General features: G+C 40.9%; 1 protein-coding gene across 1 annotated transcript in view; it reads right to left on the bottom strand.

Moving 5' to 3' along the window:
- CLNK (cytokine dependent hematopoietic cell linker) overlaps positions 1–22,022 on the bottom strand; it is a 103,082-nt gene that overhangs the window by 45,515 nt on the left and 35,545 nt on the right. Inside the window, exons 3-8 of the mRNA XM_074951674.1 lie at positions 15,608–15,679; positions 14,641–14,690; positions 9,858–9,898; positions 8,216–8,378; positions 834–937; positions 302–347 (exon numbers count right to left, since the gene is read on the bottom strand). Coding sequence (XP_074807775.1) covers positions 302–347; positions 834–937; positions 8,216–8,378; positions 9,858–9,898; positions 14,641–14,690; positions 15,608–15,679 — 476 coding nt within the window. The remainder of the gene's footprint in view (positions 1–301; positions 348–833; positions 938–8,215; positions 8,379–9,857; positions 9,899–14,640; positions 14,691–15,607; positions 15,680–22,022) is intronic.

Below are 22,022 nucleotides of genomic sequence, written 5' to 3'. Positions count from 1 at the left end.
CTCCTATTTCTTCTATCTATATCTATATCTGAGTTTTACACAGGGGTGGCCTGTCTCTGAGGAATGGAGAGCTAAATGGCACAACATGTACCCTCTTGAAAGTGATTACTTCAGTGTTGTTACTGAGTTGAAGCTGGATTCTCAATTGTAATATGATGAATTTTTAAAGTGACTGATATTTTGAAAAATATAGGCCTTTTATTCTTTCTTCCCTGACGTATATGGTTCTTCCCCCTATATACAGCGCATAAGAAAATCGCATTTCATAATTTAATTGCAAAACAAGTTTTTTTAATTGTACCTTTAACATTTGGGACTCTGCTCTCCTCTGAAAGATATCTGCATTGCTGTAAATAATATAAAATGTTTAGCTGTGATATTGGTCAGTAGTAATGGAAGTATAGCTAATAAAATTCTGCTGTTCCTGACAGAGCAAGATGACTTGCCAGTTAATGGATTTCTTCACATATATTTCCTCCACCATTACACACACTTGGCGTCTTCATACCATAAAATAGTTAACAATTGAAAGCCACTAATTAAGGCTTTAATCTATTCCATAATTGTTGTTATCTCCTAGAAATCTCCTCTTGACATGACATTAATATGGCTGACACATCTGCATTCAGCACAAGAAGTTACAGAAACAAGGAGAGCAATATTGCATGTGGCAAAGTGAGTGAAAAGCCCAGGCTAAAATATGGGTCTTAACACTGAATCGTACTGATTCAAAAAGCTGTCCAAGGATTTAGCCATGCAACTCCCATGGCTTTGCACAGCATTAAGTGATACAGAAAAAGAAGGAATTATATTTGTGCATGATCTTTACTTACGCCTAAGTCTCGAGGGGAGTCAGAGGACTTTGGCTGGATGATGATAGAGGATTTAGTGTTTCTAGAAATGTGAGGAGTAGCTGAATTTCCTAAATACCGTTGATCTGTGACAAAGGCAAAAAATAGAGTACATAAGAGCTGCCATACTGGAACAAACCATGGTCCATCTTCTCCAGTATCCTGTGTCTGACAGCGGCCCAAACCAGAGCTTCAGTAGAGTGTACAAAACAGGACATTTATAGAGTGATCCACCTGTCTTCCACTTCTGACTTCTGGTAGTCAGAGGTTTAGGGTTGCCCCGAGGGTGGGGGTTGTGTCCCTGACCATCTTGGCTAATAGCCATTACTAGTCCTATCCTCCATGAATTTATCAAGTTCCTTTTTGAACTTTTGGCCATCACAGCATCCCATGGCAATGAGTTCCATATGTTAGTTGTGCAATGTGTGAAAAAGTACTTTCTTGTTTGTATTAAATGAACTGCATATTAATTACATCAGGTGACCCCTGGTTTTTGTATTGTGTGAAAGGGTAATAACATTTCTCTATTAATCTTTTCCACATTATTCATGATTTTACAGACCTCTATCATATGCCCTCTGAGGCATCTCTTTTCTGAACTGAAAAGCCGTAATCTTTTTAGTCTTTCCTTGCATGGAAGCCAGTCCATACCCTTGATCATCTTTGTTGCCCTTCTCTGAATGTTTTCCGGTACTACTATATCCTTTTTGAGATGGGGTTGCCAGAAATGGACATAGTGTTCAAGGTGTGGCATTATGATATTGTTTTATTTTCTATCCCTTTCCTAATAGTTCCCAAGCTAATTAACCTTTTGGACCATTGCTGCACATTAAGTGGAAGTTTTCATAGAACTCACCATGATTATCCAAAATTTCTTTCTTGGGTGGTAACAGTTTAAAACCCATCATATTTTTTTTGCCTAGTCACCCAGTTTTGTGAGATCCCTCTGTAACTCCTCACAATCTGCTTTGGAGTTAACTATCTTGAATAAATTTTATATCATCTGCAAACTTTGCCACTTCACTTTCCCCCCTTTGTTCCAGATCATTAATGAATATGTAGAATAGCATCGGTCCCAGTACAGATCCTTGGGGGACCCTGTTGTTGCCCTTTTTCCATTGTGAAAACTGACCATTTATTTCTACCCTTTGTTTCCTAGTTACTGATTCATGAGAGGACCTTCCCTCTTATCCCATGACCACTTAATTTGCTTAAGAGCCTTTGGTGGGGGACCGTATGAAGGACTTTGTGAAAATCCACGTACACAATGAGCTTGTCTAGACTTAAAACACTACTACGGCACAGGTGTGCCACTGCAGCTGTAGGCTCAGTGTAGTCACTACCTGCACCATGGGCGGGGTTCTCCCACTGACATAGGTCATCTACCTTCCTGAGAGATGATAGTTAGGTAAACGGAAGAATTCTTCTGTTGACCTAATGCTGTCTACACAGAGACTTAGGTCAACTTAACTATGCCAGTTGGGTGTTGGGGGGATAGATTTTTCACAACCCTGAGTGATGCAGTTATGCCAACCTAATTTTCTAGTGTAGACCAGGCCGCTATTGATTGGATCACCCTTATCCACACGCTAGGTGACTCCCTCAAATAATCCTAATAATGGAATTATAGAATCGTAGGACTGGAAGGGACCTTGAGAGATCTTCTAGTCAGGTCCCCTGCACTCAAGGCAGGACTAAGCATTATCTAGACCAGTGGTTCTCAAACTTTTGTACTGGTGACCCCTTTCACACAGTAAGCCTCTGAGTGTGACCCCCCCCCCAGATTAAAAACACTTAATACATTTAATACCATTATAAATGCTGGAGGCAAAGTGGGGTTTGGGGTGGAGCCTGACAGCTCGCGACCCCCCCCCGCCATGTAATAACCTCATGACACCCTGAGCGGTCCCAACCCACAGTTTGAGAACCACTGATCTAGACCATCCCTGAAAGGTGTTTGTCTAACCTGCTCTTAAAAAATCTTCAGTGATGGAGATTCCACAACCTCCCTAGGCAATTTATTCCAGTGCTTAACCACCCTGAGTGTTAGCAGGTTTATCCTAATGTCCAACCTAAACTGCCCTTGCAGCAATTTAAGATCACTGCTTCTTGTCCTATCCTCCGAGGTTAAGGAGAACAATTTTTCTCCCTCCTCCTTGTAACAACCTTTTATGTATGTGAAAACTCTTATCATGTCCCCTCTTGGTCTTCTCTTCTTCAGACTAAAAAAATAAATTTTTTTTTCAATCTTCCCTCATAGGTCATATTTTCTAGAGCTTTAATCATTTTTTTTGCTCTTCTCTGGACTCTCTCCAATTTGTCTACATATTCCTGAAATGTGGCTCCCAGAACTGGACACAAGTACTCCAATTGAGGCCTAATCAATGTGGAGTAGAGCGGAAGAATTACTACTTATGTCTTGCTTACAACACTCCTGCTAATACATTCCAGAATGATGTTCACCTTTTTGGTAACAGTGTTACACTGTTGACTCTCATTTAACTTGTTATCCATTATGGCCCCCAGATCCCTTTTCACAGTACTCCTTCCTAGGCAGTCATTTCCCATTTTCTATGTGTGCAACCGATTGTTCCTTCCTACTTTGCATTTGTCCTTATTGAATTTCATCCCATTTACATCAGACCATTTCTCCAGTTTGTCCAGATTATTTTGAATTTTAATCCTATCCTCCAAAGCACTTACAGCCCCGCCCAAATTCATATCATCCGCAAACTTTATAAGTGTACTCTCTATGCCATTATTTATAGCATTGATGAAGACATTGAATAGGACTGGACCCAGAACTGATCCTTGTGGGACCCTGCTCACTATGCCATTCCAGCATGACTGTGAACCACTGATAACTACTCTCTGGGAACAGTTTTCCAACCAGTTATGCACCCGCCTTGTAGTAGCTCCATCTAGGTTGTATTTCCCTAGTTTATTTATGAGAAGGTCATGCGAGACACTATCAAAAGCTTTACTAAAGTCAAGATATACCACATCTACCGCTTCCCCCATCCACAAGGCTTGTTACCCTGTCAAAGAAAGCTCTCAGGTTAGTTTAACATAATTTGTTCTTGACAAAAACATGCTGACTGTTACTTATCACCTTATTATCTTCTAGATGTTTGCAAATTGATTGCTTAATTATTTGCTGCATTATCTTTCCAGGTACAGAAGTTAAGCTGACTGGTCTGTAATTCCCTGGGTTGTCCTTATTCCCCCTTTTTTAGATTGGCACTATATTTGCTCTTTTCCAGTTTTCTGGAATCTCACCTGTCTTCCATGACTTTTATAAGATAATCGCTATTGGTTCAGATATCTCCTTAGTCAGCTCTTTGAGTATTCTTGGATGTATTTCATTAAGCACTGCTGACTTGCAAACATCTAAGTTGTCTATGTAATTTTTAACTTGTTCTTTCCCTATTTTAGCCTCTAATCCTACCTCATTTTCATTGGCATTCATTAAGTTAGATGTTCAATTGCTACTAAACTTTTTGGTGAAAATTGAAACAAAAAAGTCAATTAGCATTTTGCTATTTCCACATTTTGTGTTATTGTTAATAGAATGGTGAAGCATGATTTCCCTTTACAAAAGCCATGTTGGTTCTTACCTAACAAATCACATTTATCTAGGTGTGTGAATTCAATTCTTTATTATAGTTTCTACCAATTTTGCTGGTACTGAAGTTAGGTTCACTGGCTTGTAAGTGCTAGGATTGCCTCTGGAGCCCTTTTTAAAAATCAGCATTAGGTGGGATTTGATTGCAGCCTTCAACTACCTGAAGGGGGGTTCCAAAGAGGATGGAGTTAAGTTGTTCTCAGTGGTGGCAGATGACAGAACAAGAAGCAATGGTCTCAAGTTGCAGTGGGGGACGTCTAGGTTGGATATTAGGAAAAACTATTTCACTAGGAGGGTGGTGAAGCACTGGAATGGGTTATCTAGGGAGGTGATGGAATCTCCATCCTTAAAGGTTTTTAAGGCCTGGCTTGACAGAGCCCTGGCTGGGATGATTTAGTTGGTGTTGGTCCTGCTTTGAGCAGGGGGTTGGACTAGATGACCTTCTGAGGTCTCGTCCAACTCTAATCTATGATTCTATGAACAGTACATAAGTAATTTAATGTTAGTGTACTTTGACAAGTTCAATTCAATCTTTGTCAAGTCATTCATTTATAAAGCACTACCACCTAATCATTCCAGAACATCACTTGTAGTGTACCACTTACAGCTGTGGAATAGTGTTTGTTTGCCACTTCATGGTGGCTGAGTGCCCCCAAATATATTTGGCAGCACCTTTAAAGCTGCCAAATGCGTAAGCTATGTCTAAGGCATTTCACTGAATTCAGTGGAACAGTCATTTGAAACATCAGCAAAGGACATGAGAGGATCCAACAACGTAGATATTAGTGGCTGGTTCAGAAACAATAAAGGATGTGCAAACCCTTCAGCTTTCCCTGCTCATCTTACTCATGCAATTAGTCCCAGCCATACTCACATGATTTCGGCACATGGAAGTGGCTCCTCCAGGCATGGATCTGACCCCTTATATTGAAGAAGGGTGTCAGCTACCTTCTGTGGCTCTACACCCTGTTAGGATATAGATATTCAGGCCTGTCTGCAAAAGCCTGTACTTTAAGAATTTAGGGGTATTCTTATCACTTGGCTAGTTCTAGAGGTATAAAAGAAAGAATCAAAATCACTGTCTGCTGGTGTAAGGGCCCTCTCTTACTGTGACTGTTTGAGGCCCTGTTCTTGGGCTAAGGCCTTTGGCTAAGCAGCAGAGGCAGCCATAAGCCAGGAAGCGAACAGTCACATCCTCTCATTCCAAACTAGTCACATTGAAAGAAGGTGCTATTGGGCTGTTAGGAATACAATCCTGTCCTGATAATTCCTATCACCTCCAGAGAAAGGGAAGTGCCTAGAAAATGTAAAAGGAAACTTAGTTTGATAGCATCCTGTCTGGCAAGAACTCACTTATCAATAGCTGGGATGTGAAATCCTCACTTCTGTATTGTTTTGTCATTAGAGTTCCAACTTTGCTATTGTTTGTCTGTATAATCTCTGTCTGGTTCTGTGATTGTTTCTGTCTGCTGTATAATTAATTTTGCTGGGTGTAATCTAATTAAGGTGGTGGGATATAATTGGTTAGCTAATCATGTTACAATATGTTAGGATTGGTTAGTTAAATTTCAGTAGAATGATTGGTTAAGGTATAGCTAAGAATATTACTATATAAATTAGGGGCAAACAGGAAGTAAGTTGGGATTCGAAAATAAGGAAAAAGGAACTTGTATTTAAGCTTGCTGGAAGTTCACCCCAATAAACATCGAATTGTTTGCACCTTCGGACTTCGGGTATTGTTGCTCTCTGTTCATGCGAGAAGGACCAGGGAAGTGGGAGAGTGAAGGAATAAGCTCTCTAACACACCCCACTTTCTAGGGCTCTACAGAGGAATTTCTATTGGGGATATATGCAGGGTGAGAGGGGCAGTATTAAGCAGGGAATGGGCAATCCAAGTTGGGTGTGATCAGGGTTGTGGAGGATGCACATAATTCCCCTGTGGCTCCCCAGAAATTATCTGGGAAAGGTGATAAATCCCCAGACTATATCTCTTCTATTGCGCAAATTCCACATTGGGGAATTCCTCCTGAAAGTGGGGGCTCCCTGGGCTACATAACAGTGGCCAGAGGAGTCCCTGCAAGCCCAACTCCACTGTCATGGAGTTATTGTGTTGCCTCTCTGGCCCAGAGCTGATATTGATTGAAAAAAGCCTCGAGGATAGGATTTGCAGGGGGCCTGGGCTGAGAGAGCTGTGGAGTTTATAAGCCAATTCTTTTGGGAAAAGAGGGCAAGCTCCATCTTCTGCCATTTGGGAGGAATTCTACCAGGATGTCTTTGTCAACTCCCACTCCGTTACCCCTCAGGAGGAGGCAACTTGGCCTATTTTCTCAAAAACCTCTGCAATAGAGCAACAACAATAATAAAAGATGGTTAGAAACCTTCTCCCGACCAGTCATTTTTTTAGAAATTCCCTGCCTAAACTGCTGTCCAATACTGTCTCCTGCACCCTATATTCTTGTTCGCTATCATTTATTCAGAAGGTATAACAGGAAGTCTTCCCAATACCTACATTTGTTTCTAATACACATTTATGCTTGTCTAAAATGTGCCTACATGTTGATACACATCCATGTACATGAGCATGTTTTTCCAAGTCAGTACATTTTCTGAGTCATTAACTTCAAGTGTGTATTTTTATTTCCTATAAAAGATTGCAGAATGGGACATGAACACAAAAGTCTGTCTTTCTGAAATGCATTTTCAGATTCTTTTCTGGAATGTGGCAGCTACAGGTCATAACTGAACTAAAAATGGCTGTCTATTTGTTTAATATGCTTTTCTTTGGATCCAACAGTCAAAATTTGCATTGTTTTCCCAGGCAGTAACTGTACTCTAGGGGGCTCTTAGATAAGCACCAGAGGATGCTTCCAGAGGGTTCCTAACAGAAATGTTCCCATTGGCAAGCGGGGGGGGGGGGGGGGGGGGAGATTTAATCAAGCATTTGAGTGCTGCTACTTCAGGCTTCCAAATAAAGCCTGGAAATAAGTTTTTAGAACTCAGCATAGCCTACCCTGAGTTGAACCCATACTGTGTTCATACACGCTGAGGAATCTAAGGAAAAAATGAGCTCAGTAATTTGATTAGGGTCCAATGTAAATCCCATTGAAAACAATGGAATAAAACTTTGGCTTCAGAGGGAACTGAATCAGGCCCTTACTTTATACAAACCTCTCCCATTTGCTGCTGTAGAATTGATTTTAGTTTTTTTAAATTTAATTTATTTACTATTTGTTGGGTGCATTTTATGTACATATTTGAGATTTCTGCCTATGGCTTTTTTTTTTTTTGCAGGGGTTTAAAATTTCTAGAAAGTAGTTATTAGGGCTGACTAGCATAGCCTGTAGGGGCCACCTTTCTTTACCCCAAATTTGACAGCGGCTTGTGTCATTATATTATAGGTAAGCGCTAAGATAAAATGAGACTTGAATAGGGCCTTCTGTAAAACAAATCACTGTCTTGATTAAAATACAGAATTTTCCTACAGACAATCCTTGGGAAAATTTATTTAAAAACAAAATGCCCATTCCTGAAGGATGTGGTAGGTACCCTTAAAATAATGTTACATTCATTCATATGCAATTGATTATCCTGGCAATCACATTTTTCTTTCTATATCTTTCACCCAGTGGAGCACTTGGTCTAAATATTTTTAAAAATGACCAAACTGAGCACAATCTGGTCCTTGCTTTCCCCATTTAACCCAAGGACCCCGTTCTGTTTTAGCACAGAAGTCAATTACCTGCATACTCAGATTCTTGTATTGGTTTGGCAGGCAAAATTTTCAAAGCATGCATTGCCTCCAAGCTGGAAGTTTTTACAGTATCATAGGGATACTGTTCTTCATCAGGTACATCGCGTGAATGTTCTGATTCATCCTCACCCACTTTTGCAAAATGTTTATCCTAAGCAAAAGAAAGAAATTCAGGTAACACAGGGCTCACTTCAGGCTTGGCCAAAGTCAATGGAGTTGCATTCACTCGAATGGCTCAGTTGAATGGCTTCAGCGACCATTGATGGAGTTGGGCTGACTCCTGCCATTTCATGCCTGCAGACTGTGAACTGGGAGTTTTGTTCAACTGTTGAAGGGATGAAGGTGAAAGGTTGCACAGAGTACATTGGTGCAGCAGAGTTTCTGTTTGCAGTTTAGAATTTAACTAAGGCTGCATACAAACTTAAAAGTGACTTTAATTTAAAAGTTAGTGGGACTCAGGCTCCTAAGAGGGAGATTTTCAAATAGCAGTTATGAGTCTAATTTCCATCAACTTTTGCTGAGTATCATTTGTGCCTTTGAAAAATCTCCCCTAAGTGCCTAAGTCACTTTGGAAATAGTAATCTGGTTCCTAAGTCACTTACTTTTGAAAATGTTACATGGAGTGTAACTTAACCAGCAAAGCACATTTCAAAAATTGTACATTTCACTGTAATATTTTCAATGTGTCATTTGTGCTATGCTGTTCAGTTACATAAATCAAGCAGCTAGGGAATAGAACTAATATTGTCACAGAGGGTATTTCTGTCCTTGGACTCTGTGAATCTGAACATCAGTGATTTATGTAATTACTCAGTCATCACAAACTGTAAATTTTAAAATAAAAATCTAATATTCAAAAGTCACTTTTGGTTAATAACTATTCAAATATTTGAGTCCTGAGTGCTTGCACTAGCAAATCTTCTGTTTCCAAGCAAACAAGGCAGGGCGGTGAATATTACTGTATGGTAGAATTGCAATCAGCTTTCAAATTTGAATGAAAGTTCACTGCAATGTTTTTATTTGCCCAGCTCTTCTGTTGGCACTACTTGGATACTAATTGTCCAATTTATAGCACATGGTCTTGCCATTCTTGTTTACACCGACTTCTATTGACTTCAGAGTGATTTTTGAGATACACAGGTAAAACAGAATCAGGCCATAGATAATTGGCTGAGTAGTCTGCTCCTGTAACCCAGCTTCAGAAGTTCCAAGCCTATCTGGAAATAACCATTTTCCATGTTTATTTGAATACAAAATTGCACACTGGAGAACAGATGCATCTTATACTTTTGTAGATTTGATACTGAATGATTATTCTAAATACAATGTTACTGTAGTTCAAAATAGAACATAGCTATATACAGAAAATGAACCATATTCTTGGTATTTTCAAAAACAAACATTGGCCTAATCCTTCTCCCACTGAAGTCAATTTAAAGCTTTCATTGATTCCAATAGGAGCAGAGTTAGGCCAAAACTAAGCACTTCTCAAAATCCCACTCTACATTCCAGATGCTCAGGCAGAAAGGATGGTCTTCCCACAACAGCATTACAGCAGGTGACAATCTTAAATTTCAAATCTAAGTGAAAGTAAAGCAAAATTTTAGAAAGGAAGGGAAAAAATACTTACAAAATTAGATGTTTTTCCAGGAATATTTCTGCTCTTGCCTTCTAAATAAAGTGGTCAGAAAGATTACAGCAAATATTATATATTCTATATAGAAGAGTGATATTATTTAGCATTTTATTAAAGGGAACAGAACTTAGTTAACTGTATAATATACTGAAAATATTCACATAGCTCACATAGTGAAAAATGCCAGCTGCCCCTGAGTAGATACATTAGTAAGGAAAGAGTCTTATGGAACCTCAGACCCACCCTTGTTTCATCTGCACAGAGGCTATGAAGGCCAAGTTTTTCTCAAATGGGTGCCTAAAGCTAGGTGCCTAAATAATAAATAAATAAAAATATTGTAAGTAGTTTTATGGTCCATGACCACAGCATCTGAGCACCTCAGAGTTAGAGCTTAGAAGAAAATGGTTTCCTGTCCCATGGATATTTTTGGGAGCTCAATTTCTTCCTGTCTCAAATCTGGACAAAAAGTTGAAATCTCAACTATTCACGAACTGAAAAAAAAACCAATTTGTTTGGTTCTGGCCAATCAAAATGTTTCATTTTGATCATTTTGGTTCACAGCAGCCCTTATTTTGGCCGCTTCTGCTAGAGGCTCAAACCTGCCATTCACTCAGCTAACCTCATCACTGGCCAGCGTGGGGGAAATGGAGAACAATCTCCACAGTCTCTATTGTCCCACCTAGTGTTGCTCACAGACCAGGTCAACTCATCCTGTGTCCGATCAGGAGTTGGGGGACTGGGGGGAACCTGGGCCCACCCTCTACACCGGGTTCCAGCCCAGGGACCTGTGGATAGCAGCTGTCTATATCTCCTGTATCAGCTGCATGACAGCTACAACTCCCTGGGCTACTTTCCCATGGCCTCCCCCCCAGCACCTTCTTTATCCTCACTGCAGGATCTTCTTCCTGAAGCCTAGTTATTCTTGTACATCTCAGTCCTCCAGCAGCACACCTTCTCACTCCTTGCACACCCCCCACTAACTGATGGGTGGTCCTTTTTAAACCAGGTGTCCTGATTAGTCGGCCTGCCATAATTGATTCTAGTATGTTCTTAATTGGCTCCAGGTGTCTTAATTAGCTTGCCTGTCTTAATTGGTTCTAGCAGGTTCCTGATTGCCCTAGCCCAGCCCCTGTTCTGGTCACTCAGGGAACAGAAAACTATTCATCCATTGGCCAGTATATTTGCCTTCTACCAGACTCCTGTACCCCACTGGTCTGGCTCTGTCACAATATGTATTGTGTTATGTAGATCCTTTGGACATTCTAACTGACCCTGACCAAAAAACAAAAGAAACACACCCTTTTATGCATCATTGTTCTTCTGTAAGTTAGATTCAATACATGATTCCAGCAACAAAATATTGCACAATGTTGCATGGCCCAGCAGATGGCATTAAATGTTCATTTGTACTGTACCTGTACTACTGTTATCTATGTTTATACAGTCATCCGTGGGGGAGGAGAAACAGACTCCTGCAAACTATGGGCCTACTCTCCACTCACTTACACCAGTTTACTACTATAGCTCTATTGACTTCACTGAAGTTACTCCTGATTTACACCAGTGTAAGTGAGAGGAGAATCAGGCCCTACAAACATAATGATGAAAACAAACCAGTGCTTTAAAGTTTCATTCTTTCGTTTTTTATTTCAAGTTATAAAAATGACTCTATATTCCTTGAGTTCCAAGTTAAACACCCTCAACATGACAGGAAAATGAGTCACACAGATCAATATTATTGGCCACATTCTCTAGTATAACCAAATCGAATTTGGAACAGGACCAGGCAGAGGTAGCCTCGTTCCCAGCATAAATTAGAGCATCATAAAGACATCAATAACTTAAATTTACACCTGTATGCCCAGAGCCCCAAGCCATTCTGATAGTAAAGTGGGTGAGGTTCTGTGGCCTCTAATGTGGAGGAGGTCCAACTAGATGATCGTGATGGTCCCTTCTGGCCTTTAATGTCCATGAGTCTATGAGCCTGGGATCACTGGAGCTCAGAGGCATCCCAGCCATGCCTCCTTTCTTCTCGGAACACCTCTTCTGACCATGGGTGGTGAGAATGATCACATAGAGCCACAGCGCTGGCGCTGTTCTATCTAGGGATTCCCTTTACGCAAGGAGAACCCTCAGTTTTCTGGTTAAGTTATCTGTCCAGCTCCTTTCTGCTGACTGAGTAGTGCAAACCAGCCAGTACAGGGGGGAAAATCTTCCTCTTATATCATCATGGACTTTCAATTCAATACCTTTTCTATAGTGGTGACGAATCTTATATACACTAATGTAACATAATCAGCACAATGTGTATTGGGGCCTGATCTTCCAAAACACCGAGCACCATCTGGAAGGTGCATGGCAATTGAGGGCACGAACACTTTTCAGGACGGTGTTCATTTATTTATTATTTGTAATGTGCTCATACCCTCAGGTCTCAGTCAGATCAGGGCCCCATTGTGCTGGTGTTGTACAAGTGCACGTAGGAGACAGTCTTTGTGCCAAAGAGTCTACAATCTAATTGACCTCTTCTTACCACTGTTATTTTCATTGGAAACTGAAGACCTGGTGTAGACTTGGCATTTCTCAGCATTTTCAGGTTGGTGACCCCTTATTCAAAGTCAAAACATCTTCACAGCTCCCTTACATTTACCAAAGTGCCACGGGTTACCATATTGCACATTAGTACCAAGTATCAAAATTGCCTTTTTACTTTAAATGAGACAACAGGGACAACTTTGATTCTGTGGTCACACTAATTAAAATAGGAGTTCACAGGGTCTGAATCTGCACCCATGGACTTCAATGCAAGAAGATCTTAGAAAGGTCAGTGATTTCATTATGTTTCTAATAGTGACATCAGACAGGAAGTTGTGTTTTAATAAACAGCCCAACCTGCAGATGCTTAGCCAATCTCTCCAAACCCCTTTGATATACAAAATTGGGTTGAAAATTTTTCAAGGGTAAGATTCTCTTAGGCAGTTTCTAGTTTGTCTGGAAATATCATGAAAAATGCCCATCTCATGTATTTAGGCATCTCTGTTTTAGGCCTTAGTGAGGACATGCAGGATTCTCAAAAATTATGTGGGTTCAATTCAAGGGATGAGCAGGAGAATAGGCTGGCCTCTCTTCCGAGACTAGGGGGAGGAGGCGGGAAGCTGCCAGTAAGTGCCAGCTGTAGGGAGGTTTTGCTGTGATGTGGCCACTTGTTCACTTAGAAGTGAATCGAAAGAGAACACATGTCACTGAAACCACCAGACAGGTTGGTTTTATTTTATCTGAGTTGGTTCTTTTCACCACAAAACCTACTTCCTATTGGTGCTGGCTGGAAACATCACCTAGTGGTTAGGGGGTCACTTCCTTCTTAATACGGGGAACCAAGGGGTTAGTTCCTTCTTAATAGGGGAACCCAGGCCCTGTGACAGTTACCAAGGTCTACCCAAAAGCACCTTAAGGCTGCCCGCCCTGGGCCACTTCCTACCCTCTTCTCTATGGTCCAAGCTTTGCAGTCTGTAGCAAAAGATAATGAAAAAAATACACTACCTACACCTTTAGCCTGTCTGAGCCCAGCAGGAAAGCTCCTCTTTTCCCAGAGGAGCTTCTACAGCATCCCTTCCTAGGAACTCCCAGGGTAGACCTTCTCCCTGCCTTGTCAGCCCCCTTCAGAGCTGTCTGGATTCCTTTTAAGCTCCACCTCCATCTGGAGCATGCTCTGCAGCTGCGGCTGGGCATGGTCAGCTGGGCCCAGAGTTGCTCTTTAACCCCTTCAGACCTAGTGCAGGGTTTATACACCCTGTAACATCCTCTATTAAAAAAGCCCTTTGATGCTATTTTAAAGTAAAAAGTAAGGGGGTGGTGGATGTACACATTTTAGCAAACGTCCTTTATGTGTGAATGTGTAACACGTGGCAAGATGCACGTGTTGTACAATAAATGTAGGGTACCGGCTTTACATCCAGCACACGTGTTTGGTTAATAGAGCTCTTGATTTCACAAAGCACTTATGTACATTCTTTTCATTAAGCATGTTCCATTGAAGTCTTGGGGTGAAATCCTGGGCCCATGGATGTCGGTGGGAATTTTCCCCACTGATTACAGTGGGGCCAAAATTTTACCCATGAAGTCAATGTGACTTAAGTACATGCTTAATGTTAAACATGTACTTAAATGCTTTACTGAATGAAGGCTAGAGAGCACCTTATAATTAGGATCAGGGCCTTATAAATAGGAGACATTTAATTTTTTTTTGCAAAAGGTCAATCCCCCGATTGTTTTAGAAGAGATCAACTGTTTTGATAATTTAAATCAGATCTGATGGTACAGACACCTGTGCCCATGAAACTTGGCCTAAATGGGGCAAGATAGATATAGATAAAAAGGCACTTTAAAAAAAAAGCTTTGTACATTCTTCCCTCCCATGGTTTTTAGAAGCAATGAACCATTTCATTAACAATTCAATGTTTGTTGTTTTAAATCTCCATTTTATATGCAGCAGGATAACTTATTCCATGTGATGTAGAACTTTTTAATGCATGAGGCCACAAAATCAGTATTCTTCTTGTGTGCTGGTAGTTTTTGGCCTCATTCATTCATTGATACCTGAGTTGTGTATATTTCTTACAATAGATCAACACATCTGGGTTCTGATTCTATATTCTTTGCATATCCCAAACTATCCCAAACTATTGCTGACACCAAGGGTAATAAGAATAGTAAAAAGAAAACAGAATGAAAAATGTTATTGAGAAAACATGTTATAAATGGTAACATAGTTTTTTACCTCTGTGGTTTAACTCTAGCTTACTTGCTGCATTCATGTTTGGCCAAGATCTAAAGAAGTAAAAGAGAGCAAATGCAGTCACCAAAACATTAGCAAGTTTATCACTACCTCATTGAAGGATTAGCATAACAGAATGAGTGGACTGCTAATCATTTAAGTGAGAAAACATTTTTGGTAACTGTGGGAAAATTGATGATTTTGGGGGCCTCTTTATCTGTCTTGGTTGTATTGCCAGTAATATGTTGCAGTTACATAGGACCCATCTTTCCTATGCAAGAATCTCAAAGCATTTTACAAATATGAATTAATTAAGCATTGTAGATAAATAGTATAACTCCTGTATTGGTGATTCAGTAGATGGCACTCTGCCTTCTGAATCTGTACTGATCCAGTGTCTAAACATGCGCCCCGATGAACCACCAAGATGTGAGCCCAGAGGATTCATATGCACAGATCTCTCCCTTCACTGTTGGAATGATGGCTCTGTCTGTCACCCTCATCCGCCTCACCCCTTGTACTTCAGATCTTACTGTCCCAGTACTTATATGGATCCATCATTGTGGTATGTGAGCACCTACCAACTATTAAAAAACAGGAAAATAACTATGTTTTTGAATTTAGATGTAACCAGGATTAGGAATAAATTTACACACACCCCATCACCCTAATATCTGAGCAGCTTCTCTAGGAAATGCGGAGGGTTAGCAAAATATCAGCTCTAAACCTTTGGCTCCAAATTCCCCCCGTACTTAGAGCTGTCCTGTAGCTTCTGCTCTTTTTTGTCTTATCTCTTGTAGCAGCTACTGAACAAAAAATGAAACTGAGTGGTTTCCTGTTTAGTGAGCTCTCTTCAAACCACACTGGATTCATCTGACCTTTAGCTGGCCAATGTTTGAAGCAGCTATACATCAATAATAAAATTCTTATAATTATTTATCAGGGCTTTAAAAATAATAAATTTACTTACCTATTCATTGGCAAAGTTAGCTTCCTGTTTTTCAGATCTGTTGGTCGTTCTACTATAGTTTTCCTGTTGACTCTGATTCAGTAGAAAATAACTTAATTAGAAAATAGTAATATGTTGGAAACAAGCTTCAATGGGAGCAAAATTAGGCCCATGTATCTTAGAAGTTTTTCAAATCTGGAAAACTATAAGTATAGCTGAGTGACATTTCTTCCCCCCATGTCTTTTCCCCCTTCCCTCTAATGGGAGGATTTGGCTTTTGCCTGTTCTTGTTTTTAACAATTTAGAACCAAATTGTTCCCTATGCAAAAAGAAAGGGGGAGAAAAACCCATTGGTGACAGGAGACTTTGAATTCCAACTTCCAGTGACATTCCGTTAGAGTGGGGATGCATTAACTTCTTGTGGAAGGGAAAGCGAATTAAGCTACTAAAACCTATGGCTGTCCAGGCATGAACTCCATGCCAGAAACTGTGATTGGGAAATGGGATGGATCACTCAGAATTGACCTGTTTTGTTCATTCCCTCTGAAGCAGCTGGCACTGGCCACTATCAGGACACAGGGCTAGATGGACCATTGGTTTGACCTGGTATGGCTGTTCTTATGGACAGTGGGACACTTGCTGAACAGTAGGGCATACACATGAAGCCCTTGTCCTGATTACTCCCTTCATGGCAACATAGCTCTGCTTCCCTGCTATGCCCTGTCCACTTGCAGTTGCTCCTGAGACCCTTTGGAGTGGGGTTTCTTCTAGAAGGCAGGGAAACCCAGGTAAAATAATACTGATCTATGACTCAATCCTGCAAACTCCTGCAAGCCTAATTTCTTAAGACTACTCCCATGCTTAAAGTTAATCATGCACTTACGTATTTGCAGGAAGAGGGTCTTACAACTAGCTCACTGCATAATCTCCATAGATTTCAAGGGTGACAATTCCCCTGTGAGCAGTTTTCCCTAGCTCAATTTCTGGCTTGCTCACTCCAGATCCACAGAGCCAAACAGTGCAGCTTTCTTATGTAGGGTTTTGCTGTGGTCTCTGAGTCGTGCAACAGAGGCACTGCTCCCTCCTTCTGCATGATAGGGAGTTTTCCATGGCATTTAGCACCCATTCACCTTTGTTGCAGAAGGGAGTATGTGGCCTTTAAGTTAATGGTAGCATTTTCCAGCATTTGCCATCAATGATACTCATTCTCTAGCTAGAGCATGTTCAGAAATCTTAATTCCATATTTGTGACAGTGCCCTTCATTGACACAAAGTACCATCATGCCCATTTCAATTCATGATTCAAGTCACATTATTTATGGTTCAAAGATATTAAGGAAGAGGAAATGTAGGGTAGCATTAATTTTAAGTGTCCATTGACTAATGTTTAATTGCTGACAAAATGCAATGAAACAGCTACAGAAATACGTCGGACATTTACACTAATGCCAGCTGAATTCAGCAGGATGGATTCTATTATAATAGATTATGATTAATTCATGATGAAATGGATACATAAAAGTTTCTATTCCAAAATCTGAAATTTGCCAAGAATCGTGATACTAAGGGCCATATTTTGGTACACTTACTCAAATTCAGGGGTATCTTGCTTCACACAGTTCCATTGACTTCAATGGCACTACATCAGGGGTAAGGTGCAATTTACCCTGAGTGAGAATATCGGAATCTGGTTCTAAGCAATAACAGGATCAATTCACAGCCTAAAAAGAGTTAAAGAGATTCATATTCATTTCTTGACCTTTCTCCTAGCTCCTCACTCTCCATAAATTTGTCCCACGAGTGAACAGTGACACACAGAACAACTGGTAGTATCCCATTCAATATTGTCACATGCAACTTCAGCACTTTAAATGAGTCCAATACTGGGCATTTGCTTTTTCATTAGATTGCTAATTTCCATGGATAATGCAACAATTATTCCTGTGAGTAATCTTTATTCACAAGAGATTGTACATTTCACAGTCTGGCCCAAAATGTTCACTGGCACGTTTGGGTTGGTTGAACATTATTAATTATTATTATTGTATTTATTATTTATAGTGCAGCAGCAACTAGGGGCCCCATTCATAGACCAGGGCCCCAATGTGCTAGGCATAAGTACATAAAAAAAGCAATTCCTGTCCCAAGGAGCTTACAATCTAAATAAAGGACAAGAGAAAACAGACAGATACACCTAACAGGTAGCATGAGCACAAGGTAACAATGACACAAAAGTAGGTCAGCAGGAAAGAAGTGGACCATGGAACACATTTAGGATGTGGAACCAGTGCATTATGTAGTTACACTCCCAAAAAATCAATGAGACTAATCATGGGATGAGAATTACTCATGTGAGTAATGCCTGCAGGATCAGGTTCCTTGATAGAAACACTGTCTCAAAAGAAACACTAGGCCATTATTTCTGCAGGGAAAATGTCTGTTTTAAACTTTACAGCTGAACAATAGTGCAAGATGTGACCAAAGGATCCTGTTTCATATCTCAGTGCCGCTTATCCTACTCCATAACTCAAAATTATGTTCAGTATAAGTGTTTACCAGGGCAGTTGTTAACTAATTTCATTATTAAGGCACTAGTAAAATAACTAGCTTAGGTCCTGAACTGTGGTTAAAAATGTTACACATGGTGCGTGTAGAAGTGTGATTAAAACTTTAGTGGCTTAGAAATCGCAAGGTCATTTTGTTATATTGTGGTTTAGCTAGCATTGTGTTGCTCATTTCCTTTTCTGATAAAATCTTTTTTCAAACACTGTAGCTTAGTACAAGCGTTCTGGTCAGCAGAAGCATCGGTCACAGGCATTATGACCCTGATGAAGCAAAACTGAAATCAGTGGAGTTAAAGTCAATGGGACATGCTTAAAGTTAATCATAGGTAAAATTCTCAAATGCACTGAAGTCTCTCTTTCAAAAATGAGGTAGGTATGATGGCTACCATCTTGGCTAACCCACTAAAGACTGAATCAGGGACCTTCAGAGCTAAAAGCACTGGATGCTATAGCTTGAGCTAAAGAGCCAGGATTCTGTAGCTCGGGGCTCATAACTCATATTTTCTCTAATACATACTCACTGATGGGCCACACAGGCCCTTAGGCCCACATCCTCAAATGTATTCAGGTGTCTACTTACATGGGAATTCAGGATCTTAATACTTTTGAGGATGTGGGCATGGAGAACCTAACTGCTAACTGACTATCACTTTTTTTGAAAATGAGACTTAGGTTCCTAAGTCACTTAGGTGCTTTTGAAACGTTTTATCCTACGTGCTTACATGTTTTGCTGAATTGGAGCCTATATTATTTTTAATCCAAAAAGCCCCTTTCCCCCAATACATCAGTAATAGGATGCTCAGTGGAAAAAATATACAGAAGACAACATTTTATTCAATGTTGTGAGTAGTAGATAACATTGAATAAAACTGATGCTCAGGTAAACAAATAAAATACAATTAGAATACTGAGGCCATCAAACTGCAAATGGTTCCACCTTGACAGACTCCAGCATCCATACAGAGTCGTGTTTTGTTTTTCACTAAGGTGAATGTTGGTATCAAGACTGATAATTTGTTAATATTTATCTCCTTTTTAAAAATGTCTTTTTTTAAAAAAACGCAAATAAACATTTGTAACAGCTTCTCTTATTAACACCTACTTAGCAGATTTATGTAACTGATCATTGGCAAAAAATTTAAAATGGTGATTGATATGTATGTTTTTATTTACGTTGTTAGGACACTACAATGAAAGTGTGTTGGGGGTATGTCTACACTGCAAAATTTTTTATATATATATATATATGCACACACACAACTCAGCTGACCCCGACTCACACTACAGGACTAAAAATAGCAATGTAGACATTTGGGCTTCAGCTGTAGCCTGGATTCCAAGACTGTCCCCCCCACTGTTGTTTCAGAGACCAGACTGCAGATCAAGCCCAAATGTCTACACTGCTCTTTTTAACCCTATAGCACAAACTTGACTCAGTTGATGCAGGTTTGTGCATCTTTTTTTACAGTGTAGCTGTACTATGGATGTCCTTGATAACATTTTAAAAGGACACACACAAATAAACAGACTCACCAGTTATCTCAAGATCAAATCAAATAACCCAGGGGTGAGCAAACTTTTTGGCCCAAGGGCCACATCTGGCTATGGAAATTGTATGGCAGGCCATGAATGCTCTCAAAATTGGGGGTTGGGGTGCGGAAGGGGGTGAGGGCTCCGGCTGGGGGTGTGGGCTCTGTGGTGGGTCCAGAAATGAGTTTGGTGTGCGGGAAGGGGCCTCGGGCTGGGGCAAGGATTTGGGATGTGGGGCAGGAGAGGGCTCTGGCTGGGGGTGCGGGCTCTGGGGTAGGACTGGGGATCAGGGTTTGCAGTGCAGGAGAGTGCTGTGGACTGGTACCAAGGGGTTCAGGGGGCAGGAGGAAGATCAAGGCTGGGGCAGGGGGTTGGGGCATAGGTGGGGGTCAGGGGTGCAGGCTCTGGGCAGCGCTTACCTCAAGCAGCTCCCGGAAGCAGCGGCATGCCCCCCTTCTGTCTCCTATGCAGAGGCGCAGCAACGCAGATCTGAACACTGCCCCATCCATAGATGCCGCCCCTGCAGCTCCCGCTGGCTGTGGTTCCTGGCCAATGGGAGCTGTGGGGGCGGCACTTCGGGTGGGGGCATTGTGCGGAGCCCCTTCGCTGCCCCTACATGTAGGAGCCAGAGTGGGGACATGCCGCTGCTTCCAGGAGCCGCACAGAGCCACAGCACATGCAGAGTGGGGCAAGCCTCTGAGCCCACTCCCCAACTGGAGTGTTGGAGCGGGACAAGCCCTGGATCCTGCTCCCTGGAGGGAGCTCGAGGGCCAGATTAAAATGTCTGAAGGGCCAGATGCGGCCCCCAGGCCGCAGCTTGCCCACCCCTGAAATAATCCCACAGTAACATAAATATAACAAATTTTAACCACCATGTTGGTTAAATGAAAATGTCAGAAGTGCCAACTAGGGACATTTCCTTAGCATTTTTCCAGAGAGTACCCTGGTGCTGAATAGCAGTAACCAGCTGCAAAAATACAAGCACTATTTTTACACTCAGAACACAAAAGGTTAGAAAAAATTAAAGCTGCTTCTATCAGGGAAACAAATCCCCAAGTATATGTAGTATGAATCCTGCTCCTCTAGTCCTCTGACAACACAGGTATTCAAAACTGACAATTAAGATACACACTATGTACTTATATCTATATTATAGCCTAATCTTCTGATTTGGAATTGCTGCAGTGAATCCAAGTCTGGCTATTTGGCACTGGATGAAAGAGATTGAAAAAAATATCACTGTGGCTGAAGAAAAGCACAGAACTATGATAAGGTATGTTTCAAACAGCACGTATTTTGTCATCCTGTAAAAGATGGAAATATTTTACTTAGCCTTTCTTCTTATTTCCAAATACTTACTGAAACTAGCCCTTTAAAAAAACCTGCTGCTGCTAAACACAGATTATATTATATTTCATTTTTAAAAGCGATAGAGTGCTGCACTTTGAAACTCTTGGAAGGAATTTGGCAGTATAAAGAAGGGTCATTTTCCCTCCCAGAACTCTTCTGTCCGCACAGACCAAACTCGTTCTGCCAGCAAGGAAGTGTTTCTGGACAGGTGAGGTCAGACTGTGTACTATAATCTAGATGCATGCACAGCATTGCAAAACTTCCTCAGGGAGAGCATTGTACCTCAAGAGGGGAGAATGTGCATTGCATGCTCTGTCATGCCTTTCAGTGATACAGTCTGTGCTCTCTCCTGGACCACCACGTTGGGTTTGCTTCCTCCTTATGCAACACTGTTTGTACAGGGATTCATTACACACAGTGAAGGGCAGTGCCAAATTTCTCCATTAATTTTATGCTGTGTACTGCTTTATGCTTAGCAACCTATCACACCCTCAATCCAAACCATCCTGTGACACCCAATAACTTTCACAGATGTACTCAAATACTTGGCATTGTTATTACCAGCAAAGTTTGAAGCAGTGACTTCCTGACTGAACTCTTTTTGTTAGGAGTAGCATGAACCTTAGGAACCTGAAAGGTAACTAGATATGCTTGAAAAAAAATGCAGGTTAGGGGGTTTGTTGAATGTGTAGTTATTACTCCTATAACTGTGTTTGTGCCAAGTGTTTTCTTATCTACAATAGCCGTTCTGTTACAGGCACAGCATAGAGAAAGGAGCTTAGGAGAACAGTGGGGAGAAATATAAATACTTATTAACTGTGATACGAACTGTCTCTGCAGTGGATCTCTGCTAAACTCACCCTCAGTCATGGATTCTGCAGAAGGATCAGCAGGGTACAAGTGGAAGTACAGCTATCACACATACATACTTTGTAGGTTTTCTGCCCAACTAGCTAGAAGCAAAATATTTCTTTGTGAGTATGAGAAGGAGG

The sequence above is a fragment of the Natator depressus genome, chromosome 4 (genome assembly GCF_965152275.1).
Source record: "Natator depressus isolate rNatDep1 chromosome 4, rNatDep2.hap1, whole genome shotgun sequence".
Taxonomy (NCBI): Eukaryota; Metazoa; Chordata; order Testudines; family Cheloniidae; genus Natator; species Natator depressus.
Note: the sequence above shows the minus strand (reverse complement) of the source record. Positions and strands in the feature narration are given on the sequence as shown.